At 42.1% G+C, this 25,029-nt stretch overlaps 1 protein-coding gene across 1 annotated transcript in view; it reads right to left on the minus strand.

Annotated features, from left to right (window-relative positions):
• The window catches only part of slc23a3 (solute carrier family 23 member 3), a 119,400-nt gene extending 98,349 nt beyond the window's left edge, over positions 1-21,051 (minus strand). Inside the window, exon 1 of the mRNA XM_039755065.1 lies at positions 21,018-21,051. Within this exon, the coding sequence (XP_039610999.1) occupies positions 21,018-21,032 (15 nt within the window). The 5' untranslated portion in view covers positions 21,033-21,051. The remainder of the gene's footprint in view (positions 1-21,017) is intronic.
• Between the last annotated feature and the right edge of the window lie 3,978 nt (positions 21,052-25,029).

The raw sequence follows: 25,029 nt of genomic DNA on the forward strand, positions 1-25,029 counted from the left end.
AGGTGTGGGACAGCTGCTGTACAGGCTTTTAAATGTTCGAAGTGCTGTGCAAAATGCAGATCACGCGGCATGGAAGCAGCAGCAAGCCAGCAGCAGATCGAGCAAAGAGGAGATAAAAAAATGTATTTGTTTCCCATTATATCACCGTTTAAGAGGGGGTTTCGGAGGAGCGACCACATCTCCTTGGGGTGTGTTCAGCCCGCCTCTTCACAATGCTAGCGGCCGAGATGCAAAGTGGCTGGTGCGTAGTGCAGGCCGGGGGGGTTGGTGACCAAAGCGAGCAGGGGGGGAACCCCCTAATGTTATATAATCGCTACATCTAAGAAAAGAAGTTAAGAGCTGTCGGCAAAGTTTTGGAAATGTTATATTTTTGGCTAACAGGGAAAATGTTGCTTTGCAACACCAATGATTTGGGTATGTCATACCATTTCTCGAATTTTACACCAAACACAATAAGTAATACAAAGATTTGTACATTTCCTCACAGCTCCACATGATATATTGTTAAAGCAGGTAACGTTAAAGTAAGGTGCATTGATCCTTGCCCCAAGTATGGATGAGCATGCATATGTGAAACACAAGCGATATCACAGTATCAATAAACAGATACTGTATGGTAGTTTCCAGTCTATTACCCCGAAGAAAAGCAGGGCCGGATAGATGATTGATCGTGAAAAGTCATATAGGTACACTGAGCTCTACAGTCCATAAAATCCTGGAACATTTGTATTATACTGTACAAGCCCAGGAAGGATCAAGAAGGCAGACATAGATTCTTGGGGCATTAGATAAATATATACTCACACACAGAAGAAAAGGGAGATTATGGAGAGGGACACAGCATGTGACTCTGGAAGATGATCAGGAGCACTGGAAGAATGGACACAACTTATAGCCATGGTTTGTTTTAGTAACTGTTATTTTATGAGGTGTTTTCCATGGCCATAACAGCAAGAAGTTGATTCTTCTGAATGTACAACTGTGGTTCATTCATTATTAAACAAACGTTACCGTTATCGGATTTTACTCTCATTAAGCATGTGTGTCTTGGTCTTTCCATCTTGGCACTCATTACAGTATTATTCTTAGTGTCGTTGCAAACTTGCAACAATTACATGCAACTTAGTGCAATATCCTACCTTATATTTTCCTTCGTCTTCTTCTCCTACTACTTTGAATGTTTATTATTAATAGTATCTTTGTGGTGAAGCTTTAGAATTAGAATCAGAAAACTACAAATGTAATCACGAGTACCAATTTGCAGGAAGAGGTGCTGTAAAATCATAATTTTCATTCTCAAACATTGCCTTAATGGGAGTAGGTGTTCGACCCTGCATAAATACTTCTGATGTCCTACTCTGGGGTAGAAGAAATTCTTACTCTACTCAGACTTTTAGTGCAACTCGGAATAATCATGAGCTGCTTGATAAATATGGACACAGATCATTTTTTGCTCTATAGCTCATGCAATGTCATTGACGGAAGAAGGTCCTATAGGCTAATATAGCATGAATGGAATACATACTGATTAAAGAATTGAGATACAATGGTCATCTTCTAAATGCAGGCTTAAGTTATGCACAGCCTTAGATGTGGTTCCAAGCATTTTGGTGGCTATAATAATTAAAAAGTCTTGTAACTTGTCCCATAATAACCAAGTACTTATTACATACAGCACTGATATTCACAGGCTGCACATTTACACAACCTAAGCACTGAACTGAACAATTTAAGCATATATTATACAGAAAGAACAGGTTAATTTATTCATACTTTTTTTTCTCTTATTCAAAACAAAGTCGTAAAGGCAACAGTCGTAGCAATGAGTCCAATATGTCACTTTCCAAAGCCACCCTTGCCAGCTCATTCTGAGGAATCCTGAGGCTTTCCCCTACCATCTGGAAGATATAATCCTACCAGTGAGACCTGCATCTTCTTCATGGTCTCCCTCCAAGCTGGTCGTGCCCTTAAACCTCCGCAGTGAGGTATCCAGAAGGCATTTGCATCAGACGCCCAAACCACCTCAACTGGCTCCTCTCAATGCAGGTAGTCCTTCTCTGAGCATCTTTCCAGATGTCTGTGCTTCTCACCATATCTCTAAAGGAGGGCCCAGCCATGCTGCAGAGAAAGCTCATTTCAGCCACTTGTATCCACAATCTTGTTCATTTGGTCAATACCCATTGTTCATGACAATAGGTGAAGGTAGATATGAAGACCAAATGATTAACAGAGCTTTGCCTTCTGCATCAGCTCCTTCTTCACCACTGTGCATCAGTATAGCATCCGCGTAATTGCACTCACCAACTCGAACCATCTGTCAATCTCATCATTCCTTTTCCCCTCATCTGTAAACAAGACTTCAAGGTACTTAAACTCCTCCACTTGAGGCAGTAACTCACTTCTCATTCAGAAATGGCAGTCCACCTTTTTCTTACTGAGGACCATGGCCTGAGATTTTGAGGTGTTGGTCCTCATCTCTGTCACTTTGCAACATTTGGTTGCAAACAGTCCCAATGCTGAAGTTAACAGCCTGATGAAGCAACTGGACCACATTGTCTGCCAAAAGTAGCAATGCAATCCAAAACTACTGAACTGGACACCTTCCCCTCCCCTTGATATCCTGTCCAGAAAAACACAAACAGGACAGGAGACAAAGCACAGCTCCAGCAGAGTCTCACACCCACTAAGAACAGTGCTGATGGTTTTCAGAATATGTAGACACAGCTCTTACTGTGATTATATAGGGACTGAATTGCTCTTATTAAGGGTCCTGGAATCGCAAACTGTTCCAGAAGCCCCGAACACAATTAATCGAAGAGCACAGTCATACTTCTTAACTATGTCCACAGAATGACGCCTCCAGGATCCTCATGAGAGTAAAGAGCTTGTTCCATGGCCTGGACAGAATCAATTTTGCTTCTCCTGGATCTAAAGTTCCACAGCTGGGCTGAGTACTCTGGCAAGAGCATTCTGATGGAGACTGAGGAGTGAGATTCCCCAATAGTTGGTGCCCAACCTCCAGTACCCCTTTTTAAATATAGGGAGCACCACCACAGACTACCACCCCAGGGGTACTTCTTCCGATGACCATGCAACAGTGAAAAGGTGCATCAGCTGTGACAGCCTACAATGTCCAGAGCCTTCAGTATATTTGAGTGGATCTTATTTATTCCCATACTCAAGCTTTATAGTGCACTTGCTAACCACATCTTCTATGAACTTTGCTGAACTCTCATCCTTCCACTTCACTTCTGCTGGTGGCATTCATTTGTATAAAATGGAACTCTCATTTCTCAGCTGGGATCTGGTGCATTAGTATAGCCTATTTGCTACAATACTACTATCGACAAATAAAAATTGTGTTGGTTGTTATTTTTTTCTATGATGTCACAAAAGTTAAATCAAATCAGTAAAAGCATTCTTTAGATTTTAGGATATTTAATTTTTCTATTGTAGGAGCTGTTTTTATAAATAAAAACTGAAATATTGAAATGTCCTTTCTTAGCAGTGCCCTAGATGTGTAATTCTGCTAAGTTTCAGATTTTTAACTAAACATGATATAGTGCTTTTGTTGATAAGTGACTGACTGACTGACTGACTGAATCAGTCGGTCAATTTAGCATTTCATAAAAAGATAGATTCATTTATACATACCTAGCATCAGGTATGATCTTTCCCTCCAGAACGGCATGAATTATTTAAGGTGTGCTATCAACATGGGGATTATGATCCTTGCATCATGCAATTCCTACAAATTCCATTCTAGTATTTGATTGTACTACTGACCATTTCTGCATGCTATACAATACACTGTATACATTAAGTTGCCACTACATGATTGGCTTTTTGGAGGATCAGACACTTTGCAAGTTAATGAGTGGGCATGCCTAACAATGTGACCAATAGCTGGATATAAGTATTACATATATTGTTGTTAAATGCTGCTTTTATTTTTACCTATTAGAAAATAATAAAAATTAACTTTCACATTGCTTCATTTATTTACAGAAGACAATAGAAGATGACTTGTTTATTAAAGCACAGATTGTTTGTAAGAATTGTTTCTCTATTAAGATTCTTACTATCTACAATAAGTTCATACTATGGATGGTTTTAATACTGCAAACAGTTCAGGTAAAATATATACAAATTCACAAGATTTAATAGTGCACTTATAGCTGCTTTGATGATTTGTGTTTTTTCTGATATAACTAAAAATAAAACTCTTTAATTAGTTATTGTATCAGTATGAATTGTGAGGATGGACTTAAACAAAAAATTGACCAATTTAATTCCAATGTCCAACTGATTGTGTGATCCTGAGAAAATCACTTAACCTGCTGTGCTCTAATGTTAAATAAATGTATGTACTGTAAATAATTGTAGTAATTGTAGTCCCAAATATAATAACAACAATAAGAATAATGAAAGAGATGCAGCCACTGCCATGTAAAAGATTTCCTGAGATTCACCCAATGACATGTCAATAGTCTTTTCAACATTTAAAGCACTGTAACATATATCACTTCTCACCGAACTGTTAATGGGACAGAAGTTAAAACTGATCTGTATGTTATTCTAAACCTTCGCAGTACATGTTTTCTAAAGGTAACAGTATGCTACCATCATTAAAAAGTCTGACAGTATGATTCTTGCTGAAGTACTCCTAATAAATGAAGACAACTGCACTATAAGGTCTTTAAGGTATACACTATTAGGAGAAGCTACAGCATCTCACAGTGAAGTGCTCTCAGTGATTAATGACAACCAAGTTTTATGTGCTTTAGTCTCCTGTGTCACTTTTACAGTGGAACATGTGATTTCTTTAAAAATCTATGTGCCTGACAATTTGTCTTTGGTTATGGAGACTGATATTGCCCATTTTAGATTTGTGAATAAATGATGTAGAAGTTAAAATGTATTGAATGCTTAGATAACTTTTATCTTGTGAACCGTGCAAAAGGAATGAACTAACTCCTGATTAGTTTATGCTGTTTTAAAGTATTACAGATATTTAAAGACTGCTTTAGGATAAAGCTCACACTCCATCCTCATGGAACAAGTCCAGAGGGTTTCCATTCATTAATTAAGACTGCTTTCTCATGAGCTGGATTCTGATGGGACAGTGTCAATACTTATAAATACTGCAGACATGCAGAATGGAAAGACAAGGTGGACATATACAGATTCAACAGTAAAGGCAGCCATGGTCAGAATTGTGTTTGCATGCTCAAAAGCTGTTAGGCTTAGGAATTTATGAAAGTGGCTTTGATGATCTACTTCTACATCTTACATTAAAATTTCAAAAGACTAGACCAGGATTGACAACATTATGCCAATAAAATGGAAGAATGTACTAGTAGAAGAAGCTGCTTTCCAGAAAATTCCAAATTCTGCATTAACTAGCACTAACATGGTTACCGCATTGAGGCAACGGAAGTAGGAAGGCACAGGTAGAGAAAGTTGAGTAAAGTTGGCATGAGTTGCATGAGTCCTAACAATCCGGCTCTCTTGTGGTTGCAGCATAGCCCTATTTGAAGCACAATAACTGGGTCTTCCCAATAGTTGCTATCCTGCAGCAACAGCTTTCATTTGTACAGATATTATTTATAATTATATTTGATACGTCTTTCCACGTTTAAGCCAGTCTCTCATATCATTTTAAATGTTTTGAAACCTGAACAGAAGTAATGGGAAAGACAAATCCCCTCTCACAAAGTAAAAACAAAGGTATTACAGTAATAAAATAAATGCTTACACTTGGAGCAAAAGCAGCTTTGTGTGAAGGGGGGCTGTTTGCACCCCCGGCTTGGTCCTGCTTGGCAGCCCTGGTGAGTTTCTGGTGTTCCACAACTTGCAGCCCTTATAATTGACTGTTTTATCATTATAAACCTCAAATTGCATGTCTGCTACCCAATCTCCTCCATTTGTTTGTTTGTCTTCGCAGTCTTACATTTTATCTCTCACAGATACAGGCACAAAAAAACTCACAATACCTCATTCTCAGTACCTGAAGTGCCAGTGGGATGTTTAGATACCAGGGAGGCCTCTGGTCCACCCTAAAGCCAGGTATCCTTGTTTCTTCAAAATTCCTTTTCTTTTGATGTGATGTGGAGCTGGACACCTCCATCCTCCAGCACTTCCTCACTCTTGAGTGGAACGTAAGCAAATGCTGTTAACAGCCAGAAAGTGAGAACTATTGAACTCTACAGTTGACCTATTGAACCTTTCTGTCCCGGTTGCGTAATCAGCTGTTTGTTGGTTTCTTATTAACCAAGTCTTCCCTAATCATTATTTTTAATTAACTCTTATTTTGTTTTCTGAATTATGTTACCTATTTTCATTTAACAAGTGTTGAAATGCTGACTTATTTTTTGCTCTGCCTGGGAATCTCTTGAAATGCAGGAGAAAGCAAAGGATTGCTGCTGTCTTCACTTTTATTTTTATTGCTGACTGAGCCTATTATTCAATGCAGATACTTTTTGTTTGTTCTGTTTATAGAGTCAATAGAAGAAAAAACTAAACTCAGAGAGCTCATTACAACGTTTAGAAATAACAGATAAATAGCATCCTAAAATATGTATGCTAGGCCTGTACGTAACTTTCATACTCTACTTGCTGTTTTATCATATATAAAGGACTATTCTATTTGGAGCTCCCCATTCATATTGCTCTTTTAGATACCTTCACATATAATGCGGACATCACCTATTGCAATTGCCCATGTCTGTCTGTCTGTCTGTCTGTCTGTCTGTCCACATGTAATAACTTCCCCCCCCCCACACCCCCATGTTACCCATTTTGTTGGAATGCGACACACTTATTCTTCAAGAGAATATGTTGAGACCCTACTGTTTTCAACGAGATATTGTTGACATATCGAGCTGTGAAAAGGTTTAAAGTTTCAAAATCTCACATTTAAAATCCCTGGCAAATTTGTGAGCTCGTCTGTCTTAAAATCGAAGAATGTTCTGTGCGACTTCAACCACTAATTTGTTAACTTCTTCACTTTTACCTTGACTCGGTTATACCAACTTGAATATTTCCTCTTTTTTAACATCAGATAGCTGCTGTGTGTGACTAGGAAGTCGCTGTTATAGTCACCGGCTGCTTGCGCACGCACGGAACGGCAATCCTCCAGTGGCAAGTTGAGATGGGCGCGCGCGAGGAAACCTCTCTTTCAGCATGTTGTTCCATCCAGTTTTATGAAGTCTTTCCAGCGGCCGGAGCGCAAAACAAAGAGAAGCAGTGCATCAGCATCTCACTCCTCCTGCTTTCAGTTGTAACAGGTAAGTTATAATGATTGTCCTAATCATAAACGTATAAAATTCAAGCGCAGAAAACAAAAGGTTATCCAGATACGGATATAGTACCCTATGGCGTGTAAGCCGATGTCCAGAAACCAAATAAACATTTTAAGTATTTACCTTACACTAAACTAACATCACAGCTCCATTGCCTGCGGTTTGTAATGATACACCACTTTACTGACATTATACTTTACTAGAGTGACCAGACATTCTAGTGACAGCGAGAGTCACGATTTCAGACAATGCATCCCGATAAATAAGTTCAAGCACTTTATTGTCATTGTGTAACACAACAAAATTACTTTTTGGGCAGCACCAAGGTGCATTAAAAGAAAAGTCAAAAAATTCCAAATATGTCATATAGAGTGTTAAGTGTTCAAATAACCAGAGCAAATTATTATTGCTCAAAGTACAGCAGCATAAATTGTTATTGCACCTGTTAATGAATAGTACATTACATATTCTATATTGTAATACTTTATTATATTGTACGTTACCAATATAGCTTATTGCACATGTTCAGTTAAAAATGATCTCAGACTGAGGAGATTCAGAGTTCAGAAAGTTTATGGCAGATGGGAAAAAGCTATTTTTTAGTCTGTTTGTGCGTACACGAATTGACCTAAAGCGTCTTCCTGACGAGAGGAGCTCAAACAAAGAATTTGCTCACCTTATGATTTACCGTCAAAGCACCACATTCACCTGGTATCTGTGATGGACAGTGGTTGTAATAAAGTTTGTATTTCAATTATGCTATTCCCTAACATTTGTCATAACTGAATAGTCCCATTTCATGAAAATTACCACAACCAAACATGCTTAAACAAAGAAGGAATCACAAAAGGGTTTTATTTATTGTTTTGGTTATTTAGGTTATCTTAATTTGCACCTGCAAATTATCAGTGTGTGTGTGTGTGTGTGTGTGTGTGTGTGCGTGTGTGTGTGCGTGTGTGTGTGCGTGTGTGTGTGTGAGTGGTCCCTGTGATGGACGAGTCCTTCCCAGGCCTGTTTTCAGCCTTTTGCCCAGTCCCTGATGATTGTCTCTGGCCCCCACAACCCTGAAATGGATTGGGAAAGTTCTACAAGCGACCTTTTGATTTCAGTTCATTAAGGGCTTAAGCGCCTGCATACTCCTCAAACATATATGAACGGTATGTTTTTCTATTCTGTGTAATGGGATTGGATATGCTGTAATAGGAATTCTAAGTCATTAGTGAGTGAAGTTGTACTTGGTGTGAGCTTTGAATAAGAAAAAGTTTCTTTGTGCATTGTATTTTGTGCTGTGTAAATGAAATTAATTTTTATATTAAAAAAAGCAGAATGTTACACCATGCATACATTTTCTAACTTATTTCTTTTTGGATGAGGGGCCAATGCACAGTTCTTTTCTTTGGATTAATTGTAATCATTCTGTTGTATTTTCTATAAGAATCTTATTTGTTTTAATTATTTTTATTTTGTTAGAATGCTTTGTTCTCAAATACAGGAAAATAGAGAGCAAACCTTGCTTCTGGGTAAATGGAATAGTTGACAGTCAAATGACCCTTAATCACAGTAAGAAGAAAATATATAATTATGCCTGAAATATTTTTTTGGTCTGATAATACCAAATGTAGCCTAACAATAATATGGACTCCTGCCTGTGGATCTGTGCACATAAAAATGCGTGACTCAGGAATAAAAGGTAAAGCATGTGACGCCTTGGTGACATCAGCAGTCATAAGGAACAGTACGGTAAGGAGACAGGAATGATTCTTCGAAATTTATTATAGCAAAGTATTAAAGTAAACAAAAAGTCCAAAGTCTGTTCAAAAATAAATAAAATGTACATCAAATTCTGCCATTAAAATCAAAGCAGAGCCCTTGAGGGCAAATAAATTAATTCAATAAATATATTTAAAATCCCAAAGGTCGAGTGGTAGACTCTTTTTGTTCTTTTTTTTCTCTCTTGTCCATGGTAAAATGTCAGGAATCCCAGGCACGTAGACCGCAACATTACAGTCTGCCACCTCAGTCGCTAACCACAGACCTGAACGGCCACCTCAGCTGGTAAATGCAAACCTAAACTGTCACCTCAGCCAGTAACCACAGACCAGAACTGCCACCTCAGTCAATAACCGCAGTCAGTCAATCTCAACATCTTCCTAAGACGCCTTGCCATTCACAACAGATACCACCGTGCCTTGGATGTTCATGTCTTTAATATGTTGCTATGGTTTCTATCTCATCTGTTCACTTTTAATAGCTCAGCAGACGCGATCACGGCTACAACACAGAACCCCTGCAACAGCCCTCAGTCCTACTCTGTTACTCTGTTCTCTACTTGCACAAACCCACTCCCTTTTTTTGTCTAGTCTCTCTACTGTTGGTGCCTGCTAATTACTGTACCACCATTTAAATTACTTACCGTAATTACTTTTAAGCCAGTGCACTACTTGTGTGCATTCCCATCAACACCAGTTAAGCTGTCATATTGTGTATAAAATTAATTAAAACCATTAAATAAATGCATTAGTAAAAGACCCCCCCTTGACTCATCTCAACCAAACAGCAGCCTCACAGCTCTGTACACAAAGGTCTGCATTTTCTGAATTCATTTTGTTTATTTTAGACACTGGCACAATTATAATTGCTGGATATAAATATTTTATGTGATATGCACTAAGGGAGCTCTCTCCAACAAATGCTGCCCTCTATGTTTTTGTGCAATTAAAATTAGAATTACTCACTTTCCAAACTGTTATTTCATTTAGGGTCCTGGCAGCATTAAATGCAAAATAAAAAGCAGCACAAAGTGATCTATCATTAACAACTTTGAGCAGGCGTCATTTAGCTCAAGGAAACATGGATTATTTATTATATGTACAATGTGGCTGCATTTGTTAAGGGTTTCTAAAGTAGTTCCAAAATGCAGCTACTGGAAAGGTTTAAGAATTGAATATGATGTGTACGCAAAAAAAAATCCACAGTCAAAGTGTCTTCGTTTGAAAAGTTTTAGTGAAATTCAAAGCAAAAACAATTCACATAAGAAAACATTGATAATATGCACGCAAAAAAAGATAAAAAGCTTTCTTTAAGCTACTATTATGACATATATTAGTACTCAGATATACAGTATTAGAATATGTGTATACATTCATGGTCAGAAAACTGTATGCTTCTATACTTTTCCAATTTAATCTATGTAAAAGTATGTATTTCTATCTTAACTGAATGAGGCTGTTTCTTTTTTGCATCAAAACTTAAGTTGAGTGTCAGGAAGGTTCCATTAACATGCTCATTTTTAGGAAATAAACCAAATCTTCCATTATCTATTGTCACGCATGCGCAAGTAGGAGGCCGTGGATGGATCTTAAACCGCTTTGAAAGACGTTCGCCGGCAGGGAGTGGCGGGGTACTAACCTTTCTCCTTTGTCTTCCAGAAAAGAGGCGGCTCCACCATCATAGCCTGCCCTGCAGTACGTCCACTTCCGCCCTTCCTCCGCCATCTTTCCTGACGTCAGCAGTCCCATCCTCCCTCACGGTTCCTTCCCAGCATTCCTCCACTTCCGGCTCCTCCTCTATAAAGCGGCGCGGCGCTCTGAAGGCGTCGCGCATATGAACTGTTTTGTTTATATTTTGACCTGCTTTCTTTTGAGAATATTGTGGATTGTCTGCAATATACGGGGCCAGAAAACCCCAAACCTTTATGATGTCTATTGCTTCATCTTTTACAGTGGCGTAGTCGGCAGGATTTCAGCCCGAGAGAGATGACTGAAGGGCAAGACCTAAATACAATGCTGCAGGGGATGAATACCCAGATCCTGGCCCTGCAGCAGGCACAAGCCGCAACCACCCGCGAGTTGGAGGAAATGAAGGCCAGGTTGGCAGAAGCCCGAAGGGTAAGACCCGATCCGCCTCGTCCAACGCCTCCGCCTCTGGTGCCCATGACAGAGGCGGATGACATCGAGTCCTACCTGGGCATCTTCGAACGGACGGCCACCCAGAACGAGTGGCAGCTTTCCAAGTGGGCGTCCATTCTGGCGCCCTACCTGAAGGGACCCGCGCAGCAGGCTTATTACGACCTCCCCGAAGGGGAGGCCGCAAGTTATGACCTCCTAAAGCAGGAGATCCTGGCACGCTACGGCATCACGCCGGGCCAGCAGGCGACCGAATGGTGGAGCTGGCAGTTTGACCGGAGAAGCCGGCCCGTGCACAGGCCGACTTCTGGGGAAAATGGGGCGCTGGTTACGGCCGAAGGTCCCCAAGCCCGGAAGGTCGTAGAACAGGTGGCCTGTGAGGGCCTGGTAAACGCCTTGCCAAGCTCCCTCGTCCAGCAGGTCCGGCGCCATCCATATAAGGACATGCCAGGCCTCCTGGAAGTCCTGGAGCATCAGCTTGCGGTCTACCAAGCCGAGGGAACGCTCGTGGGAACCGACAGGGACGGGCGGCCACCCCCGAGCCCTCTCGACGCGCTGTGGAAGCACCTCAGAGGCCTAAAGAAAAGCTGGCCTCCCTGCGCTGTTACAAGTGCGGCGAGACCGGCCATCTACTGCCGACCTGTCCCCTCAACACCCCAACGGAGCTGATGGACTGCACCTGGGCCACCACCGAAAGGTACTGTACTCCGTCGCACCCGCTGGCAAGTCCAAACACGGGAGTGGTGTTATTAAACAAGCACTCGGTGGTGGCTCTATTTGACTCCAGCAGCAACATTACCATTGCCGCTCGCCGTTACGTATTACCGCGACAGTGGCTTACGCAGCACTTGCAAGTCACTTGTTTGCATGGGGAGACCAAGTCTTACCGTTCCGCCCACTGTTACATCACACGGAAGGGGGAAGTTTCCAACTTGACAGTCGCGGTGTTGCCCGATCCCCCCGTCCAGTAATTTTGGGACAAGACTGGTTGCACAGGAAAAGCGGTAAGACAAACACCGCTCCCGGGGCCTCACTAGGTCTGGTTATGAGGGGGCGAGGCACCCTTCCCGCGGTCTCCACGCCATGCTCTGAAGCAAGCCATAATGGCGCAGGCACTTCGGGGGAAGTTTCTCAGGCGACGGACTCTGACCCGGAAGCATCCACCAGGGAAGGGACGAGCCAGGGAACACTTCCGCCAACCCGCTCCCAAGACCCCCTGAGCAGTTTGGACCACCAATTTCGGTCCACGTCTGCCTCGTTTAAAAGGGAGCAGTGGAATGATGATTCCCTGCGGTTTGCCTGGAATGCGATTCTTCTTCCAGGAAGCTCACAAGCTGACGGTTCCATGCCACGCGAGCCCTTCTTTGTGCTGGAGAATAATCTGTTGTATCAGGTGGCAACCCACGAGGGTGAGGTGCGGAAATTGTTGCTAGTGCTGCGTACCTTCCGGCGGGAGGTATGTGAACTAGCTCACGCTCACCTCCTAGGCGCCCACCTCGGGGCCGAGAACACATTGGAGAATCAAGCTCCGCTTTTACTGGCCGGGATCAGCGAGGAGGTCTGGCGCTTCTGTCAATCCTGTCCGGAATGTCAGATTAGCCAGATTCCTAGGAGGACCGCGCTCCTCTCGTCCCAATACCCCTGATAGACATCCCGTTTGACCGAATAGGGGAGGACTTAGTAGGACCCCTGGAACCCTCAAACCGTGGCCACAAGTACATAGTGGTCATGGTAGATTATGCAACCCGATACCCAGAGGCGGTTCCCCTGCGCTCCGCTAACATCAAGAATATCGCACGGGAATTAGTCAACCTATTTTCGAGAGTGGGTATCCCCAAAGAAGTCCTCACGGACCAGGGTACTCCCTTCACCTCAGATACGTTCAGGGAGGTTGCCAAATTACTGAGAATAAAGCACCTGAAGGCGTCTGTCTACCACCCCAAACAGGCGGGCTGGTAGAGCGTTTTAACCAGGCGCTTAAACAGATGCTCCACTTAAGGTAGTCAGCGCCGCTGGCAGGAATTGGGACCAGCTCCTACCGCTCGTGCTTTTGCCTACCGGGAGGTGCCCCAGGCCTCTACAGCCTTCTCCCCTTTTGAATTATTGTACGGCCGACAACCCCGGGGACTTTTAGACATACTAAAAGAGGGCTGGGAGGCTGAGGCCCTTCCCTCCTCCAATATATTGGAGTATGTGGCAAACTTCTTGCGACAGGCTCGCTAAAATCAGGCCACTCCTAAAGGACCATGTGACTCGTGCGCAGGCAGCGGGAGTTCTGCCCGGGGGATCGAGTGATGGTGCTCGTTCCTACCTCCCACTCCAAGTTGCTAGCTCACTGGCCATACGAGGTTAAGGAAAGAAAGGGGCTCGTCGACTATTTAGTTAAGCAACCTAATCGTCGACCGAGCGAGAGGATGTACCATGTCAATTTGTTAAAACCCTGGAAGGACAGGGACGAGCCTCCCGACACTCGTAGATCCCTCTCCCTTTTCGCTAGCACGTCTGCCCTTAACCTCGGTGACGAGCTGACATCCCTACAGCGGCGAGATAGCCCAGGCTATCCGCCATCCCGAGTAGTGAGCGAGTCACGGGCCAGACCTCGCTGATTGCACCGCGATATAGTCCGGACCCGGGTGATCGTCCGGGAGAGGCCCTATAGACTCCCGGAGGCAAAACACGCCGAAGTGGAACTGGAGGTGCAACGAATGTAGGATATGGACATTATCGAGGAAAGCCATAGCCCTTGGTCCAGCCCAATCGTCCTCGTTTCCAAGCCGGACAGCTCCTGAAGGTTCTGCAATGACTTTAGACGTCTAAACCGGGCCTCCAAGTTCGACGCCTACCCGATGCCCCACATTGACAACCTACTCGAGCGGCTGGGTGCGGCTCGGTACTTGACTACTCTTGATATGACAAAAGGGTATTGGCAAATTCCTTAGCGGCATCTGCAAAGAAAAGACGGCCTTTAGCACCCCTAGTGGACATTGGCAATACAAGGTCCTCCCATTTGGGCTTCACGGGGCCCCAGCGACCTTTCAGCGTCTGGTGGATAGAGTACTGAATACCCACCAGTCCTATAGTGCCGCCTACCTGGCACCTGGGAGTAGCATCTATTGCAGGTCTCTGCTGTCCTTGCGACACTGGCTAAAGCCGGCCTCCGCATTAACCCCCGTAAGTGTTTTTTTGGCTTAAAGGAGGCCAAGTATTTAGGCTACCTTGTGGGTCGAGGACAGGTGAGACCCCAATATTCAAAAGTCAAAAACATCCTGGAATGGCCCCGTCCGAATACCAAGAGACAGGTGCAGGCTTTCTTGGGGCTGGCGGGTACTACCGCCGGTTCGTACCCCGTTTCTCCGAAAGGGCAGCACCCTTGACTAATCTAACAAAGAAGGGCGCTACCCTGCATGTGGTTTGGAACGACAAGGCGGAACAAGCATTCAATGACCTGAAAAAGGCCCTAACGTTGGCACCTGTATTAAGGACCCCTGATTTTGGGCGGCCTTTTATCCTCCAGACTAACGCTTCGGACACAGGCCTGGGCGCCATGTTGAGCCAAAGCGTCGATGGTGTCGAACACCCCATGATGTACCTAAGCAGGAAACTGCTGGACCCGAGGGCCAGGTGCGCAGCAGTGGAGGGGAAGCCCTGGCCATTAAGTGGGCCGTGACTTATCTCCGGTACTACCTGCTGGGTCGCGAGTTCACTCTGGTGACTGATCACGCTGCGCTTCAGTGGATGTCCCTCCACAAAGAGTCGAATCCGCAGGTCACCAGGTGGTTTCTGGACTTACAGCCCTATAAGTTCGCGGTCACTTATTGCCGCCGCGGCCTTCATGCCAATGCCGATGCCCTCTCTCGCATCCACGACCTCTCGGTTAGGACCGCCCGATCTGACGGTCTTGGGCTGGGGGGGGGGTCGTGTCACGCACGCGCGAATAGGAGACCGCGGACGGACCTTAAACCGCTTCGAAAGACGTTCACCGGCACCGGCCATCATAGCCTGCTCGCAGTACGTCCACTTCCGCCCTTCCTCCGCCATCTTTCCTGACGTCAGCAGTCCCATCCTCCCTCACGATTCCTTCCCAGCATTCCTCCACTTCCGGCTCCTCCTCTATAAAATGGCCACCGCCGACGCCTCTGAAGGGCGTCGCGCATATGAACTGTTTCGTTTATATTTTGACCTGCTTTCTTTTGAGAATATTGTGGATTGTCTGCAATATACGGGGCCGGAAAACTCCAAACCTTTATGTTGTCTATTGCTTCATCTTTTACACTATGTAACTATTGTGGCAGACGGCTGGGGGCCCTACCCAGCCGGGATGCCTGGATGGTCCACAAGAGGGACAATACCTCCCCTGGGCCACAAAAGGGCAGCCGCCCTGGTCTGCTCGGGGGCCACCAAAACAGAGCTGGTAGGCTCATCCCTATGGGAGGACGTGGCCACGACCAGGGGGCGCCCAGACGGTCATGGAACCCTGGATGGCAGCACTTCCGCCACACCAGGAAGTGCTGGTGGAGGAAATCCCAGGGGCACCCAGAGTGCTTCCGGGTGCTCATCCGACACTTCCACCACACCAGGAAGTGTCGTCGGACAGAGCACCTGGAGCCCATCTGGGTTATTATAGTAGATGACAAATGATGACAAATAAAAAGAAAAACAAATGCATGAGTATACCCTGTTATGGTCTGGTACCCTGTCCAGGTTTGTTGCCTTCCTCTAACCCATAGCAAGCAATGGTACACAACATCTTAAGGACTGAAGTGGGCTCTTTTAATATGATAAAAAGGTGGAGTTATTGAACCAAACATGTAAAGACCTTGTGTTTTCTAATTGCCAAGACAAATCAACAGAAATAGAAATAAATGAACACTGAGTAACGGTATTTATAACAGGATAAAATGTTTAAATGCTCCTTGGAAATATACACCAAAATTAAGTCTGTGTTTTTGTGAAAGTGGGGCCCTCAGTCAAAAGTAAAGGCTTGTCCTCCCATATTTTAAAAATAGATGGGTTTGGCTAGGGTTATTGAACCCCAGACTCTCAATGAGTGAATTTGGCTGTGTGTTTGTGTGTTTTTGTTTGTTCCGCAATGGTCTAGTGTCCCAGGGTTTGTTTCTGCTTTGTGCTGAATGTTCCAGGGATAGGCTTCTCATGACCCTAAATTAAATTGAGCAAGTTTAAAAATTGGATGGATGGACAAATGCTCACTGTAAATAACAAATGGCACCATTTCAGAGTGATAAAGTTTCGTATATAAAATAAACGTTAAGGACACAGTTAAAATGGTAAGAAACCTGGAAGAAATTTGGACGCTGTATTTACTGCACTAAATGTTAACAGTCTGAAATGAGAATTAAATTAGGAGATGGTTTGTGATAATATAAACTAGCCAAGGTCAAAACTGACAATATGCGGACAACAATACACATTTCCATACCAGATCAGTTGAGCCCTGGGTTAACAACAACCACCACCAGTACGGTTAGCCAACAGGGTGCTGGCTGAAATTGGGCTACTGTTGGCCGAAGAAGGAGAAGAAGAGGGAGGAGACATGTCCAGAGGCAGGAGGAGAGGAGGAAAGTAAAGAGAATGGAACTGAGAAGTTTGAATGTTGGCAGTATGACTGGTAAGGGGAGAGAGTTAGCAGATATGATGGAGAGAAGGAAGGTTGATATATTGTGCATGCAAGAGAGTAAATGGAAGGGGAATAAGGTCAGGTGGATTGGAGGTGGATTCAAATTGTTCTATTATGGTGTGGATGGGAGGAGAAATGGAGTAGGGATTATTCTGAAGGAACAGTATGTCAAGAGTGTTTTGGAGGTGAAAAGAGTGTCAGACAGAGTAATGATTATGAAGCTGGAAATTGGAGGTGTGATGATGAATGTTGTTAGTGCATATGCACTGCAAGTTGGGTGTGCAATGGATGAGAAAGAAGATTTTTGGAGTGAGTTGGATGAAGTGATGAACAGTGTACCCAAGAGACAAAGTGGTGATTGGAGGAGATTTCAATGGCCATGTTGGTGAAGGAAACAGTGGAGACGAGGAGGTGATGGGTAGGTATGGTGTCAAGGAGAGGAATGAAGAAGGTCAGAGGATAGTAGATTTTGCCAAAAGGATGGACATGGCCGTGGTGAATACGTATTTTAAGAAGAGCGAGTAACATAGGGTGATGTACAAGAGTGGAGGAAGATGCACACAGGTAGAATACATCCTATGCAGAAGAGTCAATCTGAAGGAGATTGAAGACTGCAAAGTGGTGGCAGGGGAAAGTGTAGTTAAGCAGCATAGGATGGTGGGCTGTAGGATGACGTTGGAGATCAAGAAGAGGAAAGAGAGTGAAGGCAGAGCCAAGGATCAAATGGTGGAAGTTGAAAAAAAGAAGACTGCAAGGTTGAGTTTAGAGAGGAGGTGAGACAGGCACTAGGTGGCAGTGAAGAGTTACCAGACAGTTGGGCAACTGCAGCAGATGTAGTAAGGGCGACTGCAAGAAGGGTTCTTGGCGTGACATCTGGATAGAGGAAGGAGGAGTTCTAGAGACTAAGAAACCATTTGGAAAAGTAAAAAAAACAAGAGACAGATCATGATGAGAGGGGGCCATAAAGTTTAAGATTGTATGAAGCATTAAAGTTTTGTTGTGAGAACTGAGATAAGAGAGACACTTAAACACCACACAAAAATAAACAGCCTGAACTCTTGGACAAAAGAGTGTATTTATTGTTATACTTTACAACAGAACATGGAAACTGCTGAACCATAGTGCATCTATGCAAATTTTCCTGGTGTTATAAGCCTCAGGGAATGCATCTGAAATATCAAATGTACACTTAAACACTAAGACATGTCACAACACACCTTGTCTTGTCCTCTTTCTACGTGCACTACTGATTATTGTGGGCCACACAGCATAGCTGCCGACCTGTGGCCAAGTTGTCATTGTATCCACTCCAGCCTATGAATATTCAGGGCTCTTGAGTCCTACCTCCTTGGTAGCTCTGTAGCAGACAATCCCTCATAACTCCATCTAACGTCTATCATCCACGTGGGGGTTCTCCACATGCAGATTCTCTCTTGCACTCACATACTGTTAACAAAAACACTGGACTGCCAAGTAATCTTGAATCTCACATTTTAAGCACCTGCGATGTGAGGTGCCCTGGTCGAGGACAGCACTCCTTAGAAGCCTATGGAATATGAAAGATGCTCCTTTGTGTGCTGACTGCACAGCATGTTGAGAGTGAGATGAAAAAGCAAGTTAAGCTCAAAATTTGGTAGACTGGAATCAACCTAATGCAGCCATGGATGGGTAACAGAAATCGTGGTAAAACAATGGCGCAAGAGGGTCAATAGTTGGATTAATACATGTAACAGGAGCCAAAATGAAGGGTGTGAATTGTAATCAAGGAGTTTGTAACCTAAGAGCTTTTCAATAAATCACACAAAGAGTCTTTCTTCTTCTTTTGGCTGCTCCCGTTAGGTTGGACAAACCAAGAAGTAACCAATGATGACCCTTATACTTTTGACCCCAAGGTGTCATGCACTCTGCATTTCCAGTTGACCCTTCTTAGCAACTGCCCGGCAATAAAGACAACAATAATCACAAAAGGGTGCAGAGGGAGAATTACATTAGTTTTTAATGTAATAAAACACAGTTTTTCAAAAAAAAAATGTAATAGCTAGATTCCTTGACTTCTCCCAAAACAATGACTCAAATACGTTTAGTAGCCAAGGAAAGGCTTTGAAGAAATAAAATTAGAAGGAATAAAACTACCAATACCTGCTTCATCAATCAATAAATTTTTATGTCTGCTGCCCACTACACTGTTTATTAACATAATTAAAACTATATGAAAATATAACATATAAAATTACATGACCTTAATCTGCTAATTTAGATTTTTACAAAAAATTAATAGATTAAAATAAAACTCAGTATTTGAACAATGTATGTTTCTGTTATGCACATACCTTAGGAAAAAGTCTACTGATTATCAATGAAGAAAATAGCAAATGGACTCAATCAATACATCTTCTAGCAATGCACAAATCAAAATTATAAAGAACCGTTAAACCTATGAATTTTTAAATTGAAAGGTTAAGTGTGCTTTAGACCTTAGATAGGTAGATGTACAGTACCTCAAGGGGAAATAGTTGCATTAAAAATGAACTGATGTTTTCAACAAGATCATTTTTTTCTGATAGGACAAAAATAAATGAACAATGTTGCTTCAAGTGGACACCATTAACTAACCTTCTTCAGCACAAAGTTAAATTTAGAGAGGAACCCTTTGACTGGAAAGCTGTCGGTGCAGCTTCAGTAAACAAAAACAAAGATAAAACATATCTAATAATTATATTCCCTTAAGGCTTTGTTCCACCTCATGTAACATAATGTAAACAATTCTCAAAATTAAGACTTTGGGAATCAAGAAATACTCAAATTTACAGCCAGCATGGGTCTATGGAAGGAAGCTGCTGTTAAACAGATAACAGGTAAAGCAATATAAATACACAAAGGACAAAATATGGGTTATATAGGCAGTCAATAAGCCTTTGATATTGTCCACCACTGAAAATTAATAAAATTAGAAATAATTAGCTTCAGATATACTTTTTTTATCATAAACCAATTAATTGACTCGATAAATGCTAAATCTGTCACTGAGGTTACTTTTCCTAATTTATATTAATGACTTAATGTCAGCCACACTGAATAAACTTAAAAATTCTGCAGATGTCAACAGAGTAGACTGGCCACAAACTACAGAGTTAGAAACACAGTAAATATTTGTACAATATGGATGTTTGAACTTAATTTCCCAATACACACAAAAATCTATTTAAAGGGGTCAGGCATTAATCTCTGGAGTAGTTAAAATCCTAATATTTGTGAAATTAAAGGCTTCTAGTTCTATAAAATGTACCTCTATGACTTTGTGTATGACTGTATGATAAAAATACTTTAAATATTAAAAAGCTAAGTAAAAATGTTGAAAATGCTCCCCTTTTGCGATAATTTTTTGAAGCAATGTGAATGAGTAATTACAGCTAATTGTAGATCCATCTATCCATCCATTATCCAACCCGCTATATCCTAACTAGAGGGTCACGGGGGTCTGCTGGAGCCAATTCCATCCAACACAGGGCGCAAGGCAGGAAACAAACCCCGGGCAGGGCGCCAGCCCACCGCAGATTGTAGATCCCAATACAAAAAGAAACAAGTGGAAAAAAAAAAAACACAGTCAACCCCATGTCTATGATGAAAAAAACAGTTTTTTTTAATTAACTTGTTCATTAATGGAATTTATATTTTGCAAACTCTACATAGATGACTGGTAAATAATTTGCTGCTGAGTTTTGGTGAGTATCCACACTGGCTATATTGCAGATTAAACTTCAAGATACTTTGGCCTCCCTACTTCACTTGAAGAATAGCCTTCTATGTAATTCTTTCTGCCACATATTAAAGTTCCACATTCTTTTAGCCATATTTTCCTGAAATATTAACTGCTACTATTCTCTGTTAACTTAAATTCCTCTCTTGGGCCCTGTCGTCACATATGGAATGTGCTTTAACTCACACTAGCTCTCACAAAATGTCACAGGCCACTGCTGCCCAGTAGTTATGCACTGTTGTAAAAATCTTATGAAAACACTCACCTCACTAGCACAAACACTGCTCCTGTGCTGATAAAAAACAGCTAACATAAATATTCCAAAGGAAAAAAGCAGTATAAAGTTCTAGTGATAAATTAACTTTTTTACAGAAACACTGTTTAGCAGACCTACGCAACAGGCAAAGCCAGCTCACCTCCAAACGCCCCATTGATTCTTGGGATTTGGAGTTCGATATTAGACCACTGACCTTGCCAATCTGCTCTTTTCTGGTGATATATACACTCACCTAAAGGATTATTAGGAACACCTGTTCAATTTCTCATTAATGCAATTATCTAATCAACCAATCACATGGCAGTTGCTTCAATGCATTTAGGGGTGTGGTTCCTGGTCAAGACAATCTCCTGAACTCCAAACTGAATGTCAGAATGGGAAAGAAAGGTGATTTAAGCAATTTTGAGCGTGGTATGGTTGTTGGTGCCAGACGGGCCGGTCTGAGTATTTCACAATCTGGTCAGTTACTGGGATTTTCACGCACAACCATTTCTAGGGTTTACAAAGAATGGTGTGAAAAGGGAAAAACATCCAGTATGCGGCAGTCCTGTGGGCGAAAATGCCTTGTTGATGCTAGAGGTCAGAGGAGAATGGGCCGACTGATTCAAGCTGATAGAAGAGCAACTTTGATTGAAATAACCACTCGTTACAACCGAGGTATGCAGCAAAGCATTTGTGAAGCCATAACACGCATAACCTTGAGGTGGATAGGCTACAACAGCAGAAGACCCCACCGAGTACCACTCATCTCCACTACGAATAGGAAAAAGAGGCTACAATTTGCACAAGCTCACCAAAATTGGACAGTTGAAGACTGGAAAAATGTTGCCTGGTCTGATGAGTCTCGATTTCTGTTGAGACATTCAAATGGTAGAGTCAGAATTTGGCGTAAACAGAACGAGAACATGGATCCATCATGCCTTGTTGTCACTGTGCAGGCTGGTGGTGGTGGTGGTGTAATGGTGTGGGGGATGTTTTCTTGGCACACTTTAGGCCCCTTAGTGCCAATTGGGCATCGTTTCAATGCCACGGGCTACCTGAGCATTGTTTCTGACCATGTCCATCCCTTCATGACCACCATGTACCCATCCTCTGATGGCTACTTCCAGCAGGATAATGCACCATGTCACAAAGCTTGAATCATTTCAAATTGGTTTCTTGAACATGACAATGAGTTCACTGTACTAAAATGGCCCCCACAGTCACCAGATCTCAACCCAATAGAGCATCTATGGGATGTGGTGGAACGGGAGCTTCGTGCCCTGGATGTGCATCCCACAAATCTCCATCAACTGCAAGATGCTATCCTATCAATATGGGCCAACATTTCTAAAGAATGCTTTCAGCACCTTGTTGAATCAATGCCACGTAGAATTAAGGCAGTTCTGAAGGCGAAAGGGGGTCAAACACCGTATTGGTATGGTGTTCCTAATAATCCTTTAGGTGAGTGTACAAAAGCAGCAGAATTCATGTCAGCAAATCCTTTGTGTTCGAGGAAGGATAACTTCAGCACATGTTTTTGGGAATGGTGGTCATTATTAAAATAAAATGGCAAAACACACATACAGACACACACATAGGCTTTTGTTATTTCAACTTTTATTATACAATTAGTTTAGAAATAGATCTGTGCATGCTTTGAAAGCACAATGATGTAACAAATTTAGAGGTGCGTTGTAATCATTTAACTTGTAGTGTCACAAATTTGTAACAGGAGATGAAATAATGGCCAGATTAATCTCTTTTTAATATACAGTAATGTCCTACATGGTCTTAATAGAGTAATGGAGGGCTTGCATTCGTTCTTTGATTGTAAACAGCATGTGAACAGATTGCCGTCCATGCATCCATCTATTTTCTAACTGGTGCATACAGTTCATGGCAGTGGGGGAAATCTCACACACTTCCATACTTATGCATATGTACAGCTCCCTCCATATAGTATCTGGAACAAAGACACATTTTCCCTTGATTTACCCCTCTGCTCCAAAGTTGCAAATTACAAATCAAACAATTCAGACATGATTAAAGTGCTTTTATTAAAGAGTATTTGCTTACACTTCAGTCTCACTGAAATTGCAGTACTTTTATATATGGTCCCCCCATTTCTGGACACCATAATGTTTGAGACATAGCAATAATTGGTGCTTAAAGCAGTCAAATTCAGTACTTTGCTGCACATCCTTTGCATTCAATTACTGCTTGAAGTCTGCAATTCATAGACATCACAAAGTGCAGAATACTTTTTCTGGTGATGCTCTGCCAAGCCTCTAATGCAGCCATAAGCCCCTTAGTCTCCTTATGTTTTCTCTTCTGCAAAAGGAAGGTATGCTCAAATAGGTTTAAATTGGGTGACTGATCTGGCCATTCAAGATTTTTCAGTCGTTTAGCTTTGAAAAACTCCTGTGTTGCCTTAGCAGTATGTTTGGGATGATTATGTTGTTGTAGGATGAAATGCCATCTTTTTAGTTGGGAGGCAATTATTGGAACTTGAGCAGATCAGATGTTTCTATATACCTCAGAATTTCTTGTGCCACTGCTGTCAAAAATTACATCATCGATAAAGATAAGTGTGAAAGTGCGTGTGGCAACCATACCTGCCCAAGACATACAGTAATACCCACACCACCATGTTTAACAGATGAGGTGGTGTGCTTTGGATCTTGGGAAATTCCTTTTCATCTCCACACTTTGCGCTTGCCATCACTCCGACACAGGTTCATCTTTGTCTGGTCTGTCCACGAGACATTTTTTCCAAAATTCTGCACGTTCTTTTAAGGCCTTTTTCACAAACTAATTTGGCCGTCCTGTTTTTGTGGCTAACCAGTAGTTTGAATCTTGCAGTGTGGCCTCTGTATTTCTTTAATGAAATCTTCTAAGGATAGTAGCCTCTGACACATAAACATCTACTTCCTGAAGACTGTATCTGATCTGTCCGACAGGCCATTTCTTTACCATAATGAAGATTCTTCTGTCATCAACAGTGGAGTTCTTCCTTGGCCTACAAGTCCCTTTGCAAGTACTGAGCTCATCAATGCATTCTTTCTTCTTAATGATAATCCTAAGGTTTTACCAATGAATCTAATGGTTTTATTCTTGTTTTTCAGGCTCATAATGGCTTCTTTGACTTTCATTGGTATAGCTCTTGTTCTCATGTTGAATAAAGGCAACTACAGACTCCAAAGGTCGTCTGTAGGTGGAGGCAAGCCTAGGTATCTTACGCCTGCACTAATGAAGCATTGAAACACTCCCGAGTAATTACAAACACCTGTGATGCCAATTGTCACAAACATTATGATGCCCTGAAATGGAGGGTGACAATGAAGAAAAAGTGTTGTCATTTCTACGTAGTGTGACCAAAAATAACCTTAAATGAAAGTCTGCATTGTGCCCTTTAATAATGTCCCGAATTGTTTGATTTGTAATTTTAAACCGTGGAGCAGAGGGGTAAATCTAGGAAAATATTTCTTTGTTCCAAACATTATTTGTGATATGGGAGGAAACTGCACACTGGCAGTACTAACAACAGTTATAGCAAGTAAAAAGGGAAGTTTCAATCAAAGTGGCTATTTGGCTTGTCAATGAAATGAGCTGCTCCTTTGTCAATACCAAAATTAAACTCATGTATAGTTTCAAAGCTTCGAAGCACAAAGCGCGTCCCTATTAAAATGACATTTACTATGTTGACAGAAACGCACAATCACAAGACATCCAAAACTGAATATTAATATACAAATGATAAATTTGTGTAATGCATTTGTTTTTAAAAAGCAAACTAATGCTCATGAGTATAACCCCTAAACATCATGAATGTAGTAAAAGCACATATGATGTGTTCTTGAATGGTTAGGATTCATTGACTACAGATAATGTTTGTTCAGTTAATTGTCTAATTCTGGATTTGCACTCAAGCTAAACAATAGCACAGTTTGATCAGTCATAAAAGATACTCTGAAAACAGCACAACAAAGGCTGTTTTTACAAGGCTTCTGAAATGAATTAATGTCAAAATGACATGACTGATTTCACATAAGAAGCCTTAAAGTTCAGATAAATGTAAAAAAGGTGGATAGATATGGACAATTAAAGCCCCAGGAGTTCATGACATTTGAAATTTGAATCAATTTGTCTCATCTGTTAAGTATTGCTCT

This window comes from Polypterus senegalus, chromosome 6, assembly GCF_016835505.1.
Source record: "Polypterus senegalus isolate Bchr_013 chromosome 6, ASM1683550v1, whole genome shotgun sequence".
In the NCBI taxonomy this organism is placed as follows: domain Eukaryota; kingdom Metazoa; phylum Chordata; class Cladistia; order Polypteriformes; family Polypteridae; genus Polypterus; species Polypterus senegalus.